Source organism: Epinephelus fuscoguttatus, linkage group LG9 (assembly GCF_011397635.1).
Source record: "Epinephelus fuscoguttatus linkage group LG9, E.fuscoguttatus.final_Chr_v1".
Lineage (NCBI taxonomy): Eukaryota > Metazoa > Chordata > Actinopteri > Perciformes > Serranidae > Epinephelus > Epinephelus fuscoguttatus.
Window position 1 is genome coordinate 19673979 of NC_064760.1, and position 18080 is coordinate 19692058.

Genomic DNA, 18080 nt, shown 5'->3' on the forward strand with positions numbered 1-18080 from the left:
CCAAACAACACCAGCATAATGCCACCCCAGTGTGTGATCTCAGTTAGCATGCCAGGCTTTATGGAAGCAAAAGAGCTGTAATGGGTGTGATGTATAACACAACAAGGTTGGCCTCTAGTGTGACATGTGACATACATGTTGGTTGATGTGTTTTAAACAAAAACAAATGGCATAATATGGCAATAACAAGCATTTATTGTCCCTGTCATATGACGGTTAATCTCATCCTGCTCAGGGAATAAGGCGCTCCCCGACCTTATTGGCTCCCATTTGCTGACATTTCCTTTTGCTGCTCTTCTTCTTTGTGTTAGCTGCCAAATGCTTCTAGCTTCTTTTTACATCTCCTGATGGTGGGTTGCGCACATGATATGTCATCCTGCAGGCTGTCTCTTCAACAGAGACGTTGATTTGGCACTGTTCCATCCACTGACGGTTTAAAGGTAGGACAACTCTGTCCCCCTTTTCCGCAGTCATACCTTCTGTAGAGAATTGCAAGGTAGAATAACGGTGTAGTATTCCTACCTTGAACAGGCAGTGTAAAATGGGCTATATATGGAGATTCCCCATAGACAGCATGTCACTCAAAGCGGCCACACCCTTAACTCTGCAAAACCTTAAGCCTGACTAAAATGTGAACAGGTGAGTCCCCTAGTTGTCATTTACAGGAAAATTAGCTTCAGGGACCAAACCCATTTTTGTACCAGGCTGGAAACATGTTTATTTCTGCTGTAAAGCTGAGCATTTCAACATGGGGGTGAACGGGGACTGAGTTTTTGGAGCCAGCCACAAGTGGCCTATTGAGGAACTGCAGTTTTTGGCACTTGTGCGCTGGCTCTATTTTTCAGCCCCTGGGGGTTGGAGCTTGGACAGGACCAGATAATGGTGTTGCCTGTCAGAGAGGTCAGAGTGACATCATACAGTCCCTGTTTGGACTATCTAATCTGCTGGCAGTCTCTATTTCTCATAGAGACACGCTCTGTAAAGTATTTTCTCTTGTAAAACAGAAAAATACTGTACAAATAAAGCATAATCCTCACCTTGGAGTTATTTGCCCAAATAAGTTTTCTTGTGTGGAGTCTACCTTGCTTCACTGTGGTGCACCAAACCATTACAGGCTCATTACTGCCTCCCTGAGGCCAAAGGGAGGAACACACCATACTAGACAGGCAACAAGGAGCTCCTCAAAAACAAACTTCAACAAGTGACACAAGGGTGAGATTTCCCCTCTTTTGGAAGTGTTTTCAAACAGTATTTTTCAGGCACAAAAGAAAATACTCAAAGGATGAAGACTAACTGGCTCGTTTGATGAATGTGCATCAGGTAAACTGCCCCAACTCCCTCAAAGAGCAGCACACAGTCACTTCACTGAGCTTTTGTGTGGAACAACATCATTTAAAGATAATACTCGGCCTCCACAGGAACGATCAGCCAACTCTTAGCACATTGTCAATGAAGAATATTAGAAGAATATTAATTTCAGGGCTGTAACCAATATCTATTACCGATTTATGTGGCAGTAGCTTTTTTTTTAATAGCTAATTAATAGTTTTGTCTGCAGCATGTTAGAAAGTTAAAAAAGGCACTATTTTAATTTTCCTAGAGCCCAAGAAGCTTTCTATAGGTAATCAACAATCTAAAACCCAAAGATACTCAGTTTATAATGATAAAAACTGAAAAAAGGAGCAAATCCTCACTTTGGAGAATGAGAATAAAAAGATAAGTAAGAATGTGTTGTAGTAACTGTGACACAGGAAAAGGTATATTGTTTTATTTGGGTTTAAATCTTAGACAAAAAAAACAAAGTACAACACAATCAGCAATGTGACAAACCTACAAAAGGCAGTGATGGAACGCTTGTACATAGGAATGAACAGTGGAGGGTGACGGAGGAGCGTGGACTGCTGAGGTCTGATCTGAGTGGTTACTGAATCACGTCTGTCAACAGGAAACGGGGCTGACACGAATAAAGTGACAAACAGAGCGGAGCCACAGATAAGGATGTAAACTGGTGAAAACAGATTAATCTGGGCGTGAATATCTCCACCTGAAGACAGACGGGAAATATGTCACACAGATTTGTTATCACCCTGAGCAGATGTGAAGAAAATAAAATCCCTTTTCATACACATTGACCACAGAATGATGCTGTCAGATAGGTGTCGAGTAAAAAATAACAGTAAACATAACACATTAAACACAAGGGAACAAATCGGAATTATTTCAGGGCTGTTATTTATCTGTTAGACATTACTGCTACATTTGTATACTGAACTGAATGTATATGGCTGACAGAAATGTGTGGCTTTCTTTGGACGTACAAAAAGTGTATAAAGAGTGTAACATCACAGTGACTGGTTGAACTGCATCGACCACTTTTGTTTTACAGCGTCATTTTCCGTTTTTATCTCCCCAGCTCTCTCTCCCTCTCCATCTTTCTCTGTGTCCCTCCACTCTTCTTCATCTTTAAAAGGAGTACGGCCCGACGTAGATGGAGAGTCTGAGGGCGGAGCTGGTCTGGTAGTTGCCCTGGTAGCTGAGCAGAGGGTTAACTGACACCATCTCCAGGTCCAACGTGTACTCTCTGGGCCCCGACACAGCGCGGGCCAGCACCAGCATGGCACTGATATTATTGATTTGCTGGAGAAGACAAGACAAATGTTAGTGAGCATATTACTACATACTTTTACATAAAGGAATTCTTTACTTGCACGATCTGATTTTCAAAGTTTTTTACTTCCTGTCAGCTCTACAGTGGCTAACATTGCTTTCCCCTCCAACCTTAAGTGCCACCTTAAGTTAGTGAACACTACTTGATTTTTCACAGTTAGCTTTGTACAAATTGCTGATCATATTTACTGTTTGTGTTTGGTGTTATTGATCATTTTGATAACGAACTCACTCTTAAAATAGCAAGGTTAGCCAGTCACTTAGCCTAGCTGGCTGCTCAAGTAAAGAAACACACCATCAACTTCATGAGGAGGAGGCCGGTCAGCTCTACAGAGCTTTATCATAACCTCTCGCTTTCGCAAGACAGTATATGTCAGACAATTTAATATTTTTGGCAGCTCTTCAAAGCACCAAATTTAAAAAAGGGCCCATGGCAACCTGACATTAGCTGAGCTCCAAAAGTCAGGCTAACTGAGTGGTTACTTTGTAAGACACTGAAGTGATTACAGTGCTTTTCCATCCTTAAGTTGGTTAACACTATTTGACTTTTCAGTTAGTTATGTACATATTATTATTAATATTTATGTATATGGTGTTTTTTTGCTTCATTGCTATAATCACCTCAGTGTCTTAGAAGATAACCAATAGCTATCGTTTGTCACTCAGTGTAGCATCAACCTGATTTTTAGAGCTAAGCTTACATGAGGTAGCTTTGGTTCTTTATTACATTTGGTGTATGGAAGAGCTGCCAAAAATATTCAATTGATTGACATGTTCGTTTTCTTCATTTTCTTTGTTCATTCGTTCGGTCTCCAAACAGATTATGGCTCTGTCCAGCAGAGGCTGAGATGCAGCTGACAGACAGAGCCATGATCTGTTTGGAGACCACACCATGCACATATTTAGATAAAAACATCAATCTACATTACATTGTGTGTTTTTTTTTATTCTGGTGGAAGCATTTTTAGTAAAAGTTGAAACAACAAAGATATGATTGGTTAAAGTGTGATTTGCAGTGCCCTCCCTATTAACTTCAATAGAATTGACACCAAAGTCTGGCTCCTCGAATACCGTCACTGTTGTCATGACTGTTCCTTCTTGATAGTTTCCTTGTCATCTACTGCAACATTGCAACAAGAAATACAGAGGGACCCCATTCATAATGATGTCAAGTTAGAAAATGTTAGAATAGAATAGAAGAGTTAGAACAGGTCTCCATCTCTTTGTGGTTTTACACTTTTCTCCTGCAGGCTTGGATTGAATCAAAAACCTTAAGCTGAGGTCGGGGCTTTATAAAAAGGTAGTGACCAGGTGCCAGAGCTTAAGCAGCAGGCATCCAAGAGACACAGCGCCAAAAAAAAAAAAAAAAGCAAATATAGCAAGGCGAAATGTCAAACAAGAGTGAATCTGAGGGTTGGCTTTTACTTTTACTTTTTCTGGCAAGAGTGTTGGCAAACAGTAACCGTCAGTCCTACATAGTGTACCTTTAAATAGATCTGCACTGAAAGGCAGTGTTGACCTGTTCTACAGTACAAAGTTTAACACACCAAAAACCACACGATCTACAGCATCTTAAAGTTCTTCTTTGACACTAATCGGCGTTTTTCATGTTTGGACCAACACAGATTTATTCAGTGGTAACAGAAACTCAGTATATTTGGATGTTGTATTAGGAGTTCCTTTGTTAGGATGTGCTGCTTAAGAATGCAGTGTAATGGGTGACATTTCAAGTAGGTTTGGTCAGGAAGGAACTGCCATAACGTCAAGGGTACAGCACTACCTGACAAATATGCAATGTTTAATAAAAAGTGTCAGTGTTTTTCCAACATATCCATCAGACACTAAATATTTTTTTATATATATACTTTGATTAATCCCTGAGGGGAAATTAAATTTTTCACTCTGTTTGTCAATTACAAACAGGTCCGAACACAAATATAATAGAGCCGCTCCTTACAGTCTGTGCAGTTAAAACTCACAAGCCACGAATCATCACTTTGATCCAGGTTTGTCAGCAGTTTTCATAGTAGCACACTGAATCACTGCACAAAAGGAAGCATGCATCTACTCTACGTGACAGCACGAGATGTAAACATTGATAGTGTTCTCCCCAGTTGAGCTGTAACATTAGCTAGCTCAGTGGTGCTACAGTAGGTGAGCTAGCAGTAGATGCACCCTTGCTTCTGCACGGTGATTTGGTAGGCGGGTGTAGTTTGGTAGACAGAAAATAGGTCCTACATGAAACTGCTGAAACACAACAAGGTCTGTGGATTATCCTGAGTAACTGGGTCATGATTTCTGGAAAGAGACATTGCTGTTGATTTGTACAAATTTATTGTTTGGTGCTTTGAGTTCTACAAGACAAGTGCTATCTAGTTCCATTATTTTTGAGAGAAGGCAGACATCTCTACAGCTGATATCTCTAATATTTGGCAGTTCCCACCAGAACAATCCAGACTGATAAATAGCACTACAGATAAGAGGAAAACTATGCATTTTAGATTTTGTGGTGAACTGTCCCTTTAACTTGAACAATTATTAATCATACTCCTCTCTGTGCTCTTTAACAGTTCTCACCCTGATGTAGAAGTCTCCATTTTCATCTCCGGAGCGGATGCGGAAGGTGTTGTAAGCCCCTGGAGAGACGCTGGTGGCCTGAATCTGGAAGATGTCGGAGGGGACGGAGCGCTCAGAGGTGATGCTCATGTAGCGGTGGACGATGGAGAAAGGCAGATCTCGACAAACAGGCTTGTTGACAGGACACACACAGCGGCTGGACACACACACACACACACACACACACAGAGTAAGGTGAGTACAGTAACTACAAACTGTAGTAAGGTTTGGTGCAGACAACATTAACAGTAGTTCATATATCAGCCAGCAGAGGGAGTAATATAACTGAGAGCAAAGTTCTCCTATAAAATGTTAAAAAATATTGAACAGTAGCCATTTTTTCCCTCATGTTTTTCTAAAACACGTTTTATATGACCAAATCATCTGGGATTTGTTAATAGTGACCCACACCTGTTACCAATCCAACACTTGTAACAGTGTAATAGTTTTCTTATTACACTGGACCATGTTCAGAAGAAAAGGTTGCAAAGTTGGACTCATACGTGGAAAAAGTAATTGGGGTAATCTTGCAGCTTGAGCCATACTCAATACAGGGGCTGATTATATTCAGAGTTGATGGCCAGCACATATTTTAGTAATTGGGAAAAGGTGTGTTAAGTGTGCATGTTTGCTTATGAACACACACACGGGCTTTCATGAGGTGTCACTCACTTCTCAGACACCTGCACGTAAGGGTCTTGGCAGCGGTTTGTGTCCACACACTGGTATCGTCCGTGGATGTTGACGCAGGTCTGCGTGTCGGTGCACTGATGTTCACCTGTCTCACATTCATTTATATCTGCGGGAGAGAAAAACAGTTGATGATGTCTGATTTGAACGGAGCTGCGGTCGAAGAATGAGTAACCTTTGAATCAGTGCAGCTTTTGTAACTCTGAAAGCACAGAGAGGAAGGTGTTGGTGCTGGGAGGAAATGGAGGCGGGTTTGTGCTTACCCTGGCATAGTCTGGTGCCCTGCAGCTGGTATCCTTCTGGGCACACACAGGAGAACTTCCCAGGTTCGTTGACACACTGGTACTGGCACAGGTAACTGGAGTAGCTGCACTCATCGATGTCTGCCGAGTGAAAAGTTCAGGTTTTATTCATTGTTCACAGTTAAAGGTGGAACGGGAACAAAAAACAGAGCAGGCTGGCTTCACTGACACTGTGAAATTTGCACTCGTATTAATCCTTCTTACCGTTACAAGCGAAGCCATCAGGCCCCAGCTCATAGCCCTGGTCACAGCGACAAAGGAAAGTGCCGTATGTGTTGTAACACCTCTGAGAGCAGGGGGCACCCATCTCACATTCATTCACATCTGCAGGGAGGCAGATTTAATAGTTTCATTTAAATGCTGACAGAGTCAAAGAGCACACGCATCCCAAAAACATTTAATCAAAAACTTTAACTGAAGGCAGAAATCACCAAATTCAAAGGCCCTGCAAACATATTTTCTCAATTAGCTCGTTACTGTGAGTGATGGGGTCCAAAATTAATACACAATTTTCTGCCAGAGTTGAAACAGTTTTGGTTTCTTCACAAGAGTTTTTTGTCCGTGCTGTTTTCCTCACTGGGTCAGAGCGAGAAGGGCTCTGTGTGTTTGTGTCCAATGTGCCAGAGTCCAGACCTTTGAATCCAACTAACTCCTCCAAGTGCGAGTTGACTGATTGGTCTGGCATTGAGTCATAAAGCAGAGGTTTCTCAGTTACAATAAAAAATTACAAATGAGCGCTATTGGGGGAGTCAATTAGCCAGTCAGTCCCATGAGTAATGTCATGCTGTTGTCAAGCAGTGCGCCAGATAACCAATGAAAAGTAATACTCACAATGGCGAGTGCTACAGACTCGCTGGAAGGGTAATGGAGTCTCACAATCACATTTTCTAGGCCCGAAAAAGTCATGGAATTTGTAAAAGTCATGGTTTTTCGTTGTGTTAGTAATCTTCTGTGAATAACCTTCCAAGTAATGTAAAATAACAGCAAATTTATTTTCTGTAGTTGTTGATGCAAGGTAGCTTTAACATGCCTCGATGTGTGATGTGTTTTCGTCTCTCCCTTCATGTTTACCAGCTACTGAAATTCTGTTTGAATAGAGTTTGAATCTGATCTTAAGTGCTATATCTTAGGCAACTTGACTTGCTTGAGTTTCTTGAGGACGTTTCGCCTCTCATCCAAGAGGCTTCTTCAGTTCTAACGGACTGGTGCAGAGTCACAGGCTTTAAACCCTGTAAATATGTTATGTTTGAAAAACGCCAGAGAAGTAAACATATATAAAAAAAAAAAAAAAAAAAAAAAAAGGATCCTTAATAAGTCACAGAAAGTTTTAAAATGTTGTCCATGAATATGTGATAATATATTTTGAAGAGCAACACCCTTACTATTTTTTTTTCCTCTGATATCTTGACGTAAATTGTCAACCTATGTAGTCATGTAATGTTACAGAGAAATACTTTCAGGTGTGCCTTACTGATTTAGCATCACACTACTGTAATATTGTCAGACTCATGAGGGACAGTTTGAAAAAGAGATCCAAATCGATGCAGCAGAACCAAAGACATCATCTTTTTTTATTCTATGCATTCCTCTGGTGCCTGTGTTACCAACAATGCAACTTGGTCATGGACAGTTGGATTAGAGATTTGGTTTAGTTATGCTAGTGGCCTCTAATGTAGCCTCTAACCTTTGGCCTAAAGCTGAGATGAGGATCTAAAGAGGTTTGGCAAGCTCACTTCTTTCCAACTCAGCACCCCCATGTTTTCTCTTTTTTCTTTTCAAACTTGTAGTCAAGACTTTATATGACTATTGACATAAGCACTGAGCAATAGTTTTCCCCAAGACCTGTAAGCACACTTTGATGTGTGAAATCTGTAATATTCTTAACTACATTTTCAAAGGCTTTACGTTCTGTATGTTTTGACAAAAGCCTGAGTACAATCTCTGTAAGACTGAATTGAGTGGAAGCTACACTTTGCAGACTTTGTGCCTGATTTCAGAGACAGTGGCTGTGAAAGTTGAGTCTTATAATTCGTTGCAGAGGGCGTCACTCACCGATGCAGGATCTGTTGTTTCCTGCCAGCTGGAAACCAGGTTCACACTGACAGGAGAAGGAGCCGGGGACATTGACACAGCGATGTTGGCAGTACCTGTACCTGCACTCATCGATGTCTGAGATGGAGAAACAGAGTCAGAGGAGGGATATTCACATTCCTGCACATTATTAAGGTCACTCTTGCAGCTGTAACTAACTTCCCCCTCAGGCCATGTGGCAAAAAAATCTGAGTTGCCTTATTTAAGCCTGCTTAGTTACAGGATAAATTCAAATTATCTCACCAATGCACTCTGTGCCAACCTTGCGATAACCATCAGGGCACTGACAGGTGAAGGCACCCAGTGTGTTGATGCACTCCTGGCTGGGCTGGCAGTCATGTTCGTCTCGCTCACACTCGTTGATATCTGTGTTTGTGGGTGAAGTGAAACAGGGACACACATGTAAAAGAAATGTGGTTATTGTGATGAATCACGGCGTCATTCACCGTGACTGAATGACACAGTGTGACTGTTGCAGTGCAGACGATGGCGACTCTGTTCTCCTCATTTGCACCCGACAGCTGAGAATATCACATCATGATGAATCATGTTTGCTGTCCCAGATGAACACCTCACTGTCCTCCAGTGCAAGTAGGTTTCTCGCTGCTAGTCAGATTCTTAAAAACACAGCAGCTGTCCTGGTGTGAAATCTTCCAAATTCCTACACTGTCTGTCTGCCCCCCGTGGACTCATACTCACTCACACCCACGCAGTTTGCACCAACATGCAGCCTCCAGTCCCAACACCTGCTACGGCCACCTGTCCCTTGCAATCTGTGGCTGCCGACAATAAACTTACACAATCACACACACAAACTTGCTTGATGATCCCTCATCCTGTGGCCACCTGTCCACCTCCAACCCCCCCAGACCTACAAACCAGACACTCACCCTCACAGCTGTCTCCCTGCGCCTCGTAGCCCAGAGGGCAGGGGTTGGTCTCGGTGGGCGTGATGGCGGGCTCTGGGGCCGGGATGACTGATGCAGAGCGGGGAAGGCACAGGTACCCTCCGTAGTGGTTGAAGCACTTCATTTCCCCTTTGCAGGCATCTGGAATGGTCTCACACTCGTTTATGTCTGATGAGACAAAACTTTACTTGTTAGGAACAAATAAGGACACAACATGAAGAGCAACAGCATGATCACAGCTGAGAATTAGGTGTTGAGATGGAATAAACGCAGGTAAAAGAGCACTTTACCTTTGCAGTGCTCAGTCTGATGGTCCCAGTGATACCCATCTGTGCATTCCTACAAAGAGCAGCAGAGAGAGAAAGAGAGTGTGAGAAAATGATGGAAAGAAAGATGTGAACAGGCCCTCCGAGCCAAGTAGTTGCATAATATATTCATAATACATAATATATCCCCAGTAGTGGGACTTTAAAAAAAGAAACCGAGAAACTTGTTTCCTCTGTGTTCATGAAGCTAGGCCAAAGAGAAAAGAAGTCTGCCGCTGTTAAAGGATTTGTGACATTTTAAACTACTTTCCTCTAAGCCAAATGTCACTTCAGAAACAAAGAATTTAAGGCCACTGTTTGGAAAAAGGGTCATTATCATTCTGGGGAAAAAAGTATTGCTGTGCGCTGCATGGAAAGAAAAAGTGACGCCTAAAAGAAACATGGAATTAGAGCTAAAATTACCCCCAGCTACGACTACTATAAAATGCTGAAGAGGGAAAACTGCTGTGGAATATTAAACAAGTAGAAGATGAGGACATAAATAGAGCTAAGAGAGGAGAGAGGGGATTTGAGGCCAACGTTTCCACATGAAGAATCTGTGATATATCATATGGAGAAAAAAAAGAAGGTGCGTATAAAAAGAAAGGAGTGTGAGAGGAGGAGAGAAGGAGGCAGAGAGATCCGTCCATCCTTACCGTGTAGGTGTCACTTTCTGTGGGCGGCTGTGAAATAGCACTGCGGAGGAGCACAGACACACATATGCACACGCACAAGATTGACACACAAGCACCCTGCATACTAATGCACTAATTTGCGGGAGATGGGACGGGAACACACGTAAAAAAAAGAACACAAACACACACACACACACACACACACACACACTGCTAACAGACAGGTAGCGCTGCTGTACAGATGACACGGGCAGCCAAGACGTGGTATCTGTATATCGGAGGGAGAGACATAAAAAAAAAACAACATTAGAAACTGAGAAATCACAAAATGGTTTCAGTCTGAAAACACACTGGTGCTATGAGTGCTCCCACAGCTGAAGTGGATAAATCAACTGGAAGCAAAGAAGTACTGGAGCCAGTTTTTAAGTAGTCAGTCAGAACACAAACAGTTAGCGTCTTGGACTTGGTTCACTGTTTGTTAACTAAACAGTTCCCCCTTGATCGCAGCAGGAATAAATGGAATGAATCAGTCTGCCAGGTAAAAAACATAAACATTGTGACGTACTCCATCCTTCGGCTGAAAATAACAAAGTCAACATGAACAGAAATACTTTCATATTTACTGCTCACAGGCTGTGTCTGCAGACTGGCAGTCTACAACTCAGTGGAATGATAGTCTCGCCACACGCTGCCCCCTGAGGTTCACTGTGTATCAGAGTAATGTCGCTGGGAGCAAATAAATCCTGGCTATTAGACACATATTTTACAACAGCATGTCCTGCTCAGCTGCTCCCGTCTGTGAGACACAAGTTAATTTGTCACTGAGACAAGGAATCCCTGTGGATGAAGAGGGTTTAAGGCCCTAAATCTACTCTACATCAGAGACTTATCAACGCTCAGTAAAATTAGGGCTGCGACTGACAATTACTTTGATCGTTGAGTAATCTGTTGATTATTTTCTCAATTAATCAATTCATTTTTGGGGGTATAAAAAGTCAGGAAATGTTGATAAGCATTTTCCAAAGGCCAAAATGACGTCCCCAAAAGTCTTGTTTTGTTCACAACCTTCAGTTTCCTGACATTAAAGAGTAAAGAAACCAGAAATATTCACATTTAAGAAGCTGAAATCAAAGCTTTCTTCTTTAAAAATTACTCAAATCGATTATGGGGTTATGAAATAAGTTGCCACAGTACACCACAGCATTTAGAGCCTAAGCTAATTAGCAATGCCCATCCCTAGCTGGGTCTTAAGATAGGAAAGACTCAGCAACAAGAACACAAAGTACAAACAACAATAGAAATACAGGCAGAACAATACAAGACACAAACTGCAATACATAATTAGCACGACAGAATAGGAAGCACCAAATTATCCATGACTGCATAACTTATTCCTCTTCAAATTCTGTCTCAGTTTGAGTTAAAGTGCTCGAAATCAGGATCCAATTTGAGTTCTGTAGGTAAAGAATTCCACGTTAATTTCACAGACAGAAAAAGCTGTTTGTCCAAATGAGGATTTACACAGAGGAACTTTACAATTCCCACTGGCTGCTCCATGTGTTACTGAGCTAGAAGCTCTAAGTGGAGGTACAGTTGACGTCTTATTGATTAGCTGTTGCAGCTCTGGGTAAAGTGTGCCAGAAGCTGGGGGAGGCCTCTTATGAAAGCCCAGTATTCATGGTAATGACGTTTGTCTCATCACTAGGCCCTGCAGGAGGTATCAGGCTGTGCCGTCATAAAGCCAATGTGCCCTCCTCTCTGATACTCCCCCCTAGCCTTATACATTATATCTGCTCTTGACTGCAGTGGCCAACCCAACTGGTTTAAAAGAGGGCAACTTGATGTGAATGTCATGACCCACTCAGTTGTCCAGCCACCGTCACTATAAAACTGGTTTCACTACCAGTTGCCACAGATTAGTTACCCCACTGGTTGGGGAAACTTTTTTGAAATTACCAGTATCTCGGGGTCTTTTTCATGAAGGAGGGTAGAATGGAGCGTGAGATGGATTGGCAGTCGTGGTGGAGAGGGAGCTGAGCTAGAAACCAAAGCTCTCCATTCACTGGTCCATCTACTTCCCAACCCTCACCTATGGTCATGAGCTCTGGGTAGTGACCAAAAGAAAGAGATCACTGATACAAGCTGCCGAAATGAGTTTCTTCAGGAGGGTGGCTAGGCTCATCCTTAGAGATAGGGTGAGGAGCTCAAACATCTGGAGGGAGCTTGGACTAGAGCCGCTGCTCTTTCGTGTCCAAAGGCCTCCTGGGTGCCTCCTGTTAGAGGTGTTCTGGGCACATCCAACTGGTAGGAGGCTCCGGGGCAGACCCAGAACATGCTGGAGAGATTATATATCTCATCTGGCCTGGGAACACCTCAGGATCCCCCAGGAGGAGCTGGAAAGTGTTGCTGGGGAGAGGGACTTCTGGAGTGCTTCTGGACTTCCTGCTGCCCCCGCTTATCCAGCCATGAATAAGCGGTTGAAAATGGATGGATGAATGTCTCTTGACATGTCTTAAAATAAAAAAGGAAGGACTGCTCGTTCTTCTGACGAATCATAATTATGAAGTGCCACATTGTCAGAAAATTTTTACCACTGGACTGAAAGCCCAATTGTCCGAGTGCCCAGTACACAAAGGCATGACCCACCCTACTCTGCCTCTGATTGGCATATCCTGATATTCTTACCCTAACCAACCTCACTCCTCAAGCCTAAACCAACCCATTCAACAAAGGCAACGGCTATTTGGCAGTGCAGGGTGGGTCCTGCCTTCACTATAGGAGGAAGAATAATTGGCACCCAGTGTCCTGAAAACAAACACGATGTGTGTAATTGGTTGGGTTAGGGTAAAATAATCAGGGTAAGCCAGTCACAGGCAGAGTATGGCAGGCCGTGCCTTCACCATAGTGAGACGGTCCAATGACCATAATTCTCAAACAGCCCGTTGGAGCAATGCACATTTGTTTTTGTTAGACCACACTGTCACTCAAATGGTCTTTTGGTCCAATGGGCCTATTTGTGGATGACTGAGTCTTCGGGACTATGAGCTCTTGGAGCAATGGCATAAAGAAACTTGGTAACAAAATTTATATTGAGCCACCAAATGAAACAAACAACCTGTTAAAGTAAGTAGCCCACTGTGTTGACTTGCATGTTAGGACCATGCTAAGTAGCATGCTAAAAGCTAGTTAGCTTGGGGAAGCAGGGAAATATTGTTCTTGTATATTTACTCCACTACATTTATCTGAGAACTGAAGTTAGTAGTTGCATTAATTTATAAGATATATACAAAATGTGATCAGCTAATAAGGAAAAAATGTTTATTATTATCGATTAAAGGTGCTGCACACCCACACAGGTGATTTCATTCACGTGGCTGATTAGACCTGCTCTGGTTCAATGATGACAAGCTCTGCTAGGATTTACATGAGGTCACCAGTAAGAATGACAAAGGTGTCCAGAAACAAAACTAACAGAAGAGCTCCTGAAGTTTTATGTAGTAGCTACTTTTGATCTTGTTTTGCTAGATAATAACTGTATTATTACGAAATATGACGTTGTGCGTGTAAGGGCCCTATATTGAAAGGGGCCATTAGGCATAGTGAGTACTTTCATTTTAGATCCTTAAAGTTAATTTTGCTGGTAATGCTTATGTATTTTGTACACAACCAGAATTGTGAATGCAGGGCTTTTACTTGCAGTGGAGTGTTTTTACACTGTGGTGTTGCTTCTTTCACTTACGTAAATGACCTTAATATTTTACTACAACATTCTGTGCAGTGTTGTGTGTGTTTGACTTAGATTTATAGTGTATTATGTTTGCTGAGTATTCTGATGGACTGGGCTTTCCTCCCAGCACACACACAACCACCCTTCAGTTAATGTTCCTGGAGAGAGGCTATAAGTGTTTAAGCTGACTCTAAAACATAAACAAATCACCTTTTCCAGCTCCCGCAGACCAAAAGAGTCGAAAAAAAAAAACCCAGACCAATTGAAGGAATGAAAAAAATTCTGAGCAAGTGCTGTTTGCAAAGTCAGTGAGCTCCAGTTAAAATACGTGACGGGAAGGTTATAATCACTGACTGTCTACGTGCACAAACGCACTGATGTAAACTCCCGAGGCCACATTTGCAGGCACTGCTTATTGTTGTGTCTCGTTTTGAGAGAAACAGAAGGCCACAAGGTGACGTGGGCACCCTCAAATACTTGATGGATGACATCATCGGCCATTTGTGACCTTTGCGTGGTGAAATGCAGCAAAACATGCTCTCACCCTGTAAGCATGGACGGTAACACATACCGCCGTGCAATCAGACAGCCACAGTACGTGACCTCTCTGACTTGGCCCGGCGGACACTTACAACCAGCAAGAATGTGGCCCAAAACCACCCAAAAACAAACTGGCCATCAGCTCAGGGTCCAGTCACTCACTGGCTACTGAGTGCGGGCAGCAGGGACGCATGGGTGTTGCCCTGATGCCGCTGGAGATCAAGTGGCGGTGGACCTCTGGAATGCCCGTGGCAAGGATGTGGGCGCCAGTTCCCAGCTGGGATGCCCTGCCACGGCAGTGGTTCCCAGAGTATCAGGTTCTGGGAAACCCCCCATGGTTCACATAAGAGGAAAGCTGGTGCCAAACCTCCAGCCACTGCTCCCCTAACCTCTCATCTCCCCTCATTGTGTAGGAGGATGCCAGGGAATGTGACCCGAGTGCAGGAATTCATCGTCTGGGTTTTGACTGACGTAAAGAAACACAGGTTGACTGTAACACCACACCACATCACATCAAAATAATCAACAAGTACGTAGATTCATCATTTCTGTCATTTTTCAATCAAAGTTACTAAATGTTTTATTGGTGCCACCTTCACAGTTATGATGATTTGAAATATCTGTGGGTTTTAAACTGTTGGTCAGACAAAACAAGACATCTGAAGACGTGTTGAGCTCTGGGAGCTTGTGATGGGCTTCTTTTTTTTTTTTTTTTTTTACTGTTTTGACATTTGTTTTGACTTGGACTTGAATGAGACTTTAGTCACAAATTCACTGACTTTAGACTCGATAAAAGTGGGAAACTTGCAACTCAACTTGGACTTAAACACCAGTGACTTGTGACTTATCTTGGACTTAAGCCTTTTGACCTAAAAATACTTGATACCCAAGCCCAAAAATTGGGTATTCTGTGCCATGAATCAATTTGTTTCCCTTAATTTCCTGAATCAACTAATGTTAATCTTATTAATTACCAACAAGTCGACACTTAATTCCCCAGATTCCCTTTGAAATAATCTGACAGCGTCCAGTCAACACATACAAAAATTATGTGGTTGTCAAGAGAAACCAAATTGCAGTATGCAAAACATGCGGACTGAAGACGCAACAACTTCAAACCTCATTCGTCATCTGAGGTTGCACAAAGAACAGGGGAAGAAGTTTTAACATAGTCAGCGAGATAATGTGGGTGCTATGAGCTAATTGTGGTATTAGTTAATAGTGCTGTATGAAAGTGCAGTGTCAGCACTGCTGTCGTATGATTAAGTTCAGTCACGCTAGTTTTAACAAATGAATTCAAATGACAAGAAGCATTCATGATTTCTGTAAAGTTAAAATGGCCTTTTGGTGAGGAGTCATTATGACTTGTTAAGGACTCAAAAGTCAAAGTTCTTGAGACTTGCGACTTGCAAAACACTGACTGGGTTCCACCTCTGGCCCTCGCTGACACCTCAAAATATCCCTGCCCGAACACCTGTTGTGTGTAGTATCAACAATAATATAATCACCATTTGGGGCCTGTCTTTGCCTCAGTAACAGCAGGCTGACCCATTTCTAAATTCTCACTGTCAGCACAATTTAACAAGCAAAATGTCAGGCGGCTCACAAAAGTGACCACATGGGGACCAGAGAAAACACACAGTTGGACCACACACACACACACACACACACACACACACACACACACACACACACACACACACACACACAGAGTGTAAACTGCAGGACGACCATCGTGGGTTGTAGTGTATACATAGCTAACTTTGTGTTGTTCTGCTTGGCTGTGCGTAGAGCAGCCTGAGAACATGGTGGCCCTGCGCTTTCCAGCTGCGCTTTGTTACCGTTGTGGCAGTGAACCTGCAAATCCACAACTAGGGGGTCACTTTTACACACACACACACACACACACACACACACACACACACAATGTCCTGTTCTGGGAAACTCCTTAGCCAGTGATGGATAATGGCCTGTGGGAGAAATTCACACACTTTAACCGTTCTGTGCTCTCACTGCTGATACTGCTCTGTCTCCCTGTGTAAAGGGTGTTAAAGGGCTGTGATGTATTAGTGTATGCATACAATGTGGCATGAGATGATGCGCTGCTCTCAGGGGACCTCATCTTCCTTCCTGTTGCTTTTATAATCCCACCTGAGTCATTACAGTGATGGTGGAGCTGTCACATGTTAGCTATTAGGAGTAAACTGTATAAACAGTGGTAAAATACACTGTCAAAGTCGTAAAGCAGCATCCTAAACTGTCTGTGATGTTATCCAGAGACGTTTATGTATGTATGTTCTTGTAGCTGCCACCTGTTTCATCTTGTTTAATAGAGGAAAAGAGAGGAAGAATTCACCCCCCCTCTGCGTGACTAAACTGAGATTGTGACACTGACTTTAAGAGTTGTACAAGAGGGATGAGGTGGAAGAACTTTTGCAACATACTGTACAATAATACATGCCCTGTGACTCATTACCTCTCTTCCTGTCTATCCCCCTATTACAGTCTCTGAAGCACGGAGCCAAGAAGCAAACTACACAGACTGTGAGCCACAGTATCTTGGCTCCTGTGAAGAGCAAAGTGTAGCAGAGCGGAGAGCACAGCAGTGGTGCAGCTGTGACGTGTATGGCCTGTACCAGAAAAGTGGGTAAGAGGTACATCTCACCTCCGATAGTTCGTCTTAAAACTCAGCAAACGTGGTGAGTCATTGTCTTTTTGACACAGATCTCCGCTAACAGATGTGAAAGAAACAAAGGGGAACTCACAGCTGAATCTTTTCGGATGTGTCTTCTCCCTCTGACCGGTGTGTCCTTCTGCTAGCTGCGGTCGTCCCGGCTGAGTTGGCGTACAGAAGTGGTCCCTTAAACTCCTGCCTGTATGACCCTGAGAGAGTGAGTGGGGAGACCGACAGCTGGAGCAGCTGAACACATGCAAAGGGAGGGAGAGAAAGAGCGCAGGCAAGAGACGGAGAGAAGAGAGGGAGGAGAGGGACAGCCCATTCTTACCCCCCCACCCCCCCACCCCCACCCCGACCTCCTCCCCCATCTGGCCCCCTGCACTGCCACTCTCCAAACCCCCTCTCCCTGACCCCCCAGGATGCAAATTCCTGGTCTGCGGCCCAAATACCAAAATTCCAAATCCGTCCAAATCGCAGGCGGAACAACAACTCACAGATTCACACACTTGCCCCCCCAATCTTGTTACCCAATGCCCCCTCTTACGGGTCCCACAACACACCTGGTTTCATTTAAACTAAACCCCCGCAAAAGCCCCAAGCTCTCCCACCCTTTCCCTCCCTCCCTTTTCCCATTTACCCCCCATCTATCTATACTTACCTCCCCCATCTTTTTTTTTTTTTTTCCATAAAGCGACTAAAGCCCTTGCTCTCGTCCAATCTGACATGCAGGATATTTATAGCTGGGGAGAGAGAAGTTAATGGAATGTGGACAAAAATTAGAGAGTGGAAGAGAGAGAGCGGAGACGTATTCGGAAAATTTGTCAGCTTGTTCCTCAGAATAAAACCGGTGCTGCTTTCTGGGATGAAATAAGAGAAAATAAAATGCTATCATTATTCTTGACCAACTTCGCTGCTCTGTTTG

At 43.2% G+C, this 18080-nt stretch overlaps 1 protein-coding gene across 1 annotated transcript; it reads right to left on the reverse strand.

Moving 5' to 3' along the window:
* Nucleotides 1-1753: 1753 nt before the first annotated feature.
* efemp2a (EGF containing fibulin extracellular matrix protein 2a) lies at nt 1754-17434 on the reverse strand. The gene is made up of 11 exons (XM_049586076.1): nt 17247-17434; nt 10236-10482; nt 9565-9613; nt 9257-9442; nt 8610-8732; nt 8328-8444; nt 6480-6599; nt 6237-6356; nt 5956-6082; nt 5245-5440; nt 1754-2637 (listed from the first exon to the last, which is right to left on the reverse strand). Exons 2-11 carry the CDS (start codon nt 10335-10337, stop codon nt 2464-2466), a joined length of 1314 nt encoding a protein of 437 aa, XP_049442033.1. The 5' UTR covers nt 10338-10482; nt 17247-17434; the 3' UTR covers nt 1754-2463.
* Between the last annotated feature and the right edge of the window lie 646 nt (nt 17435-18080).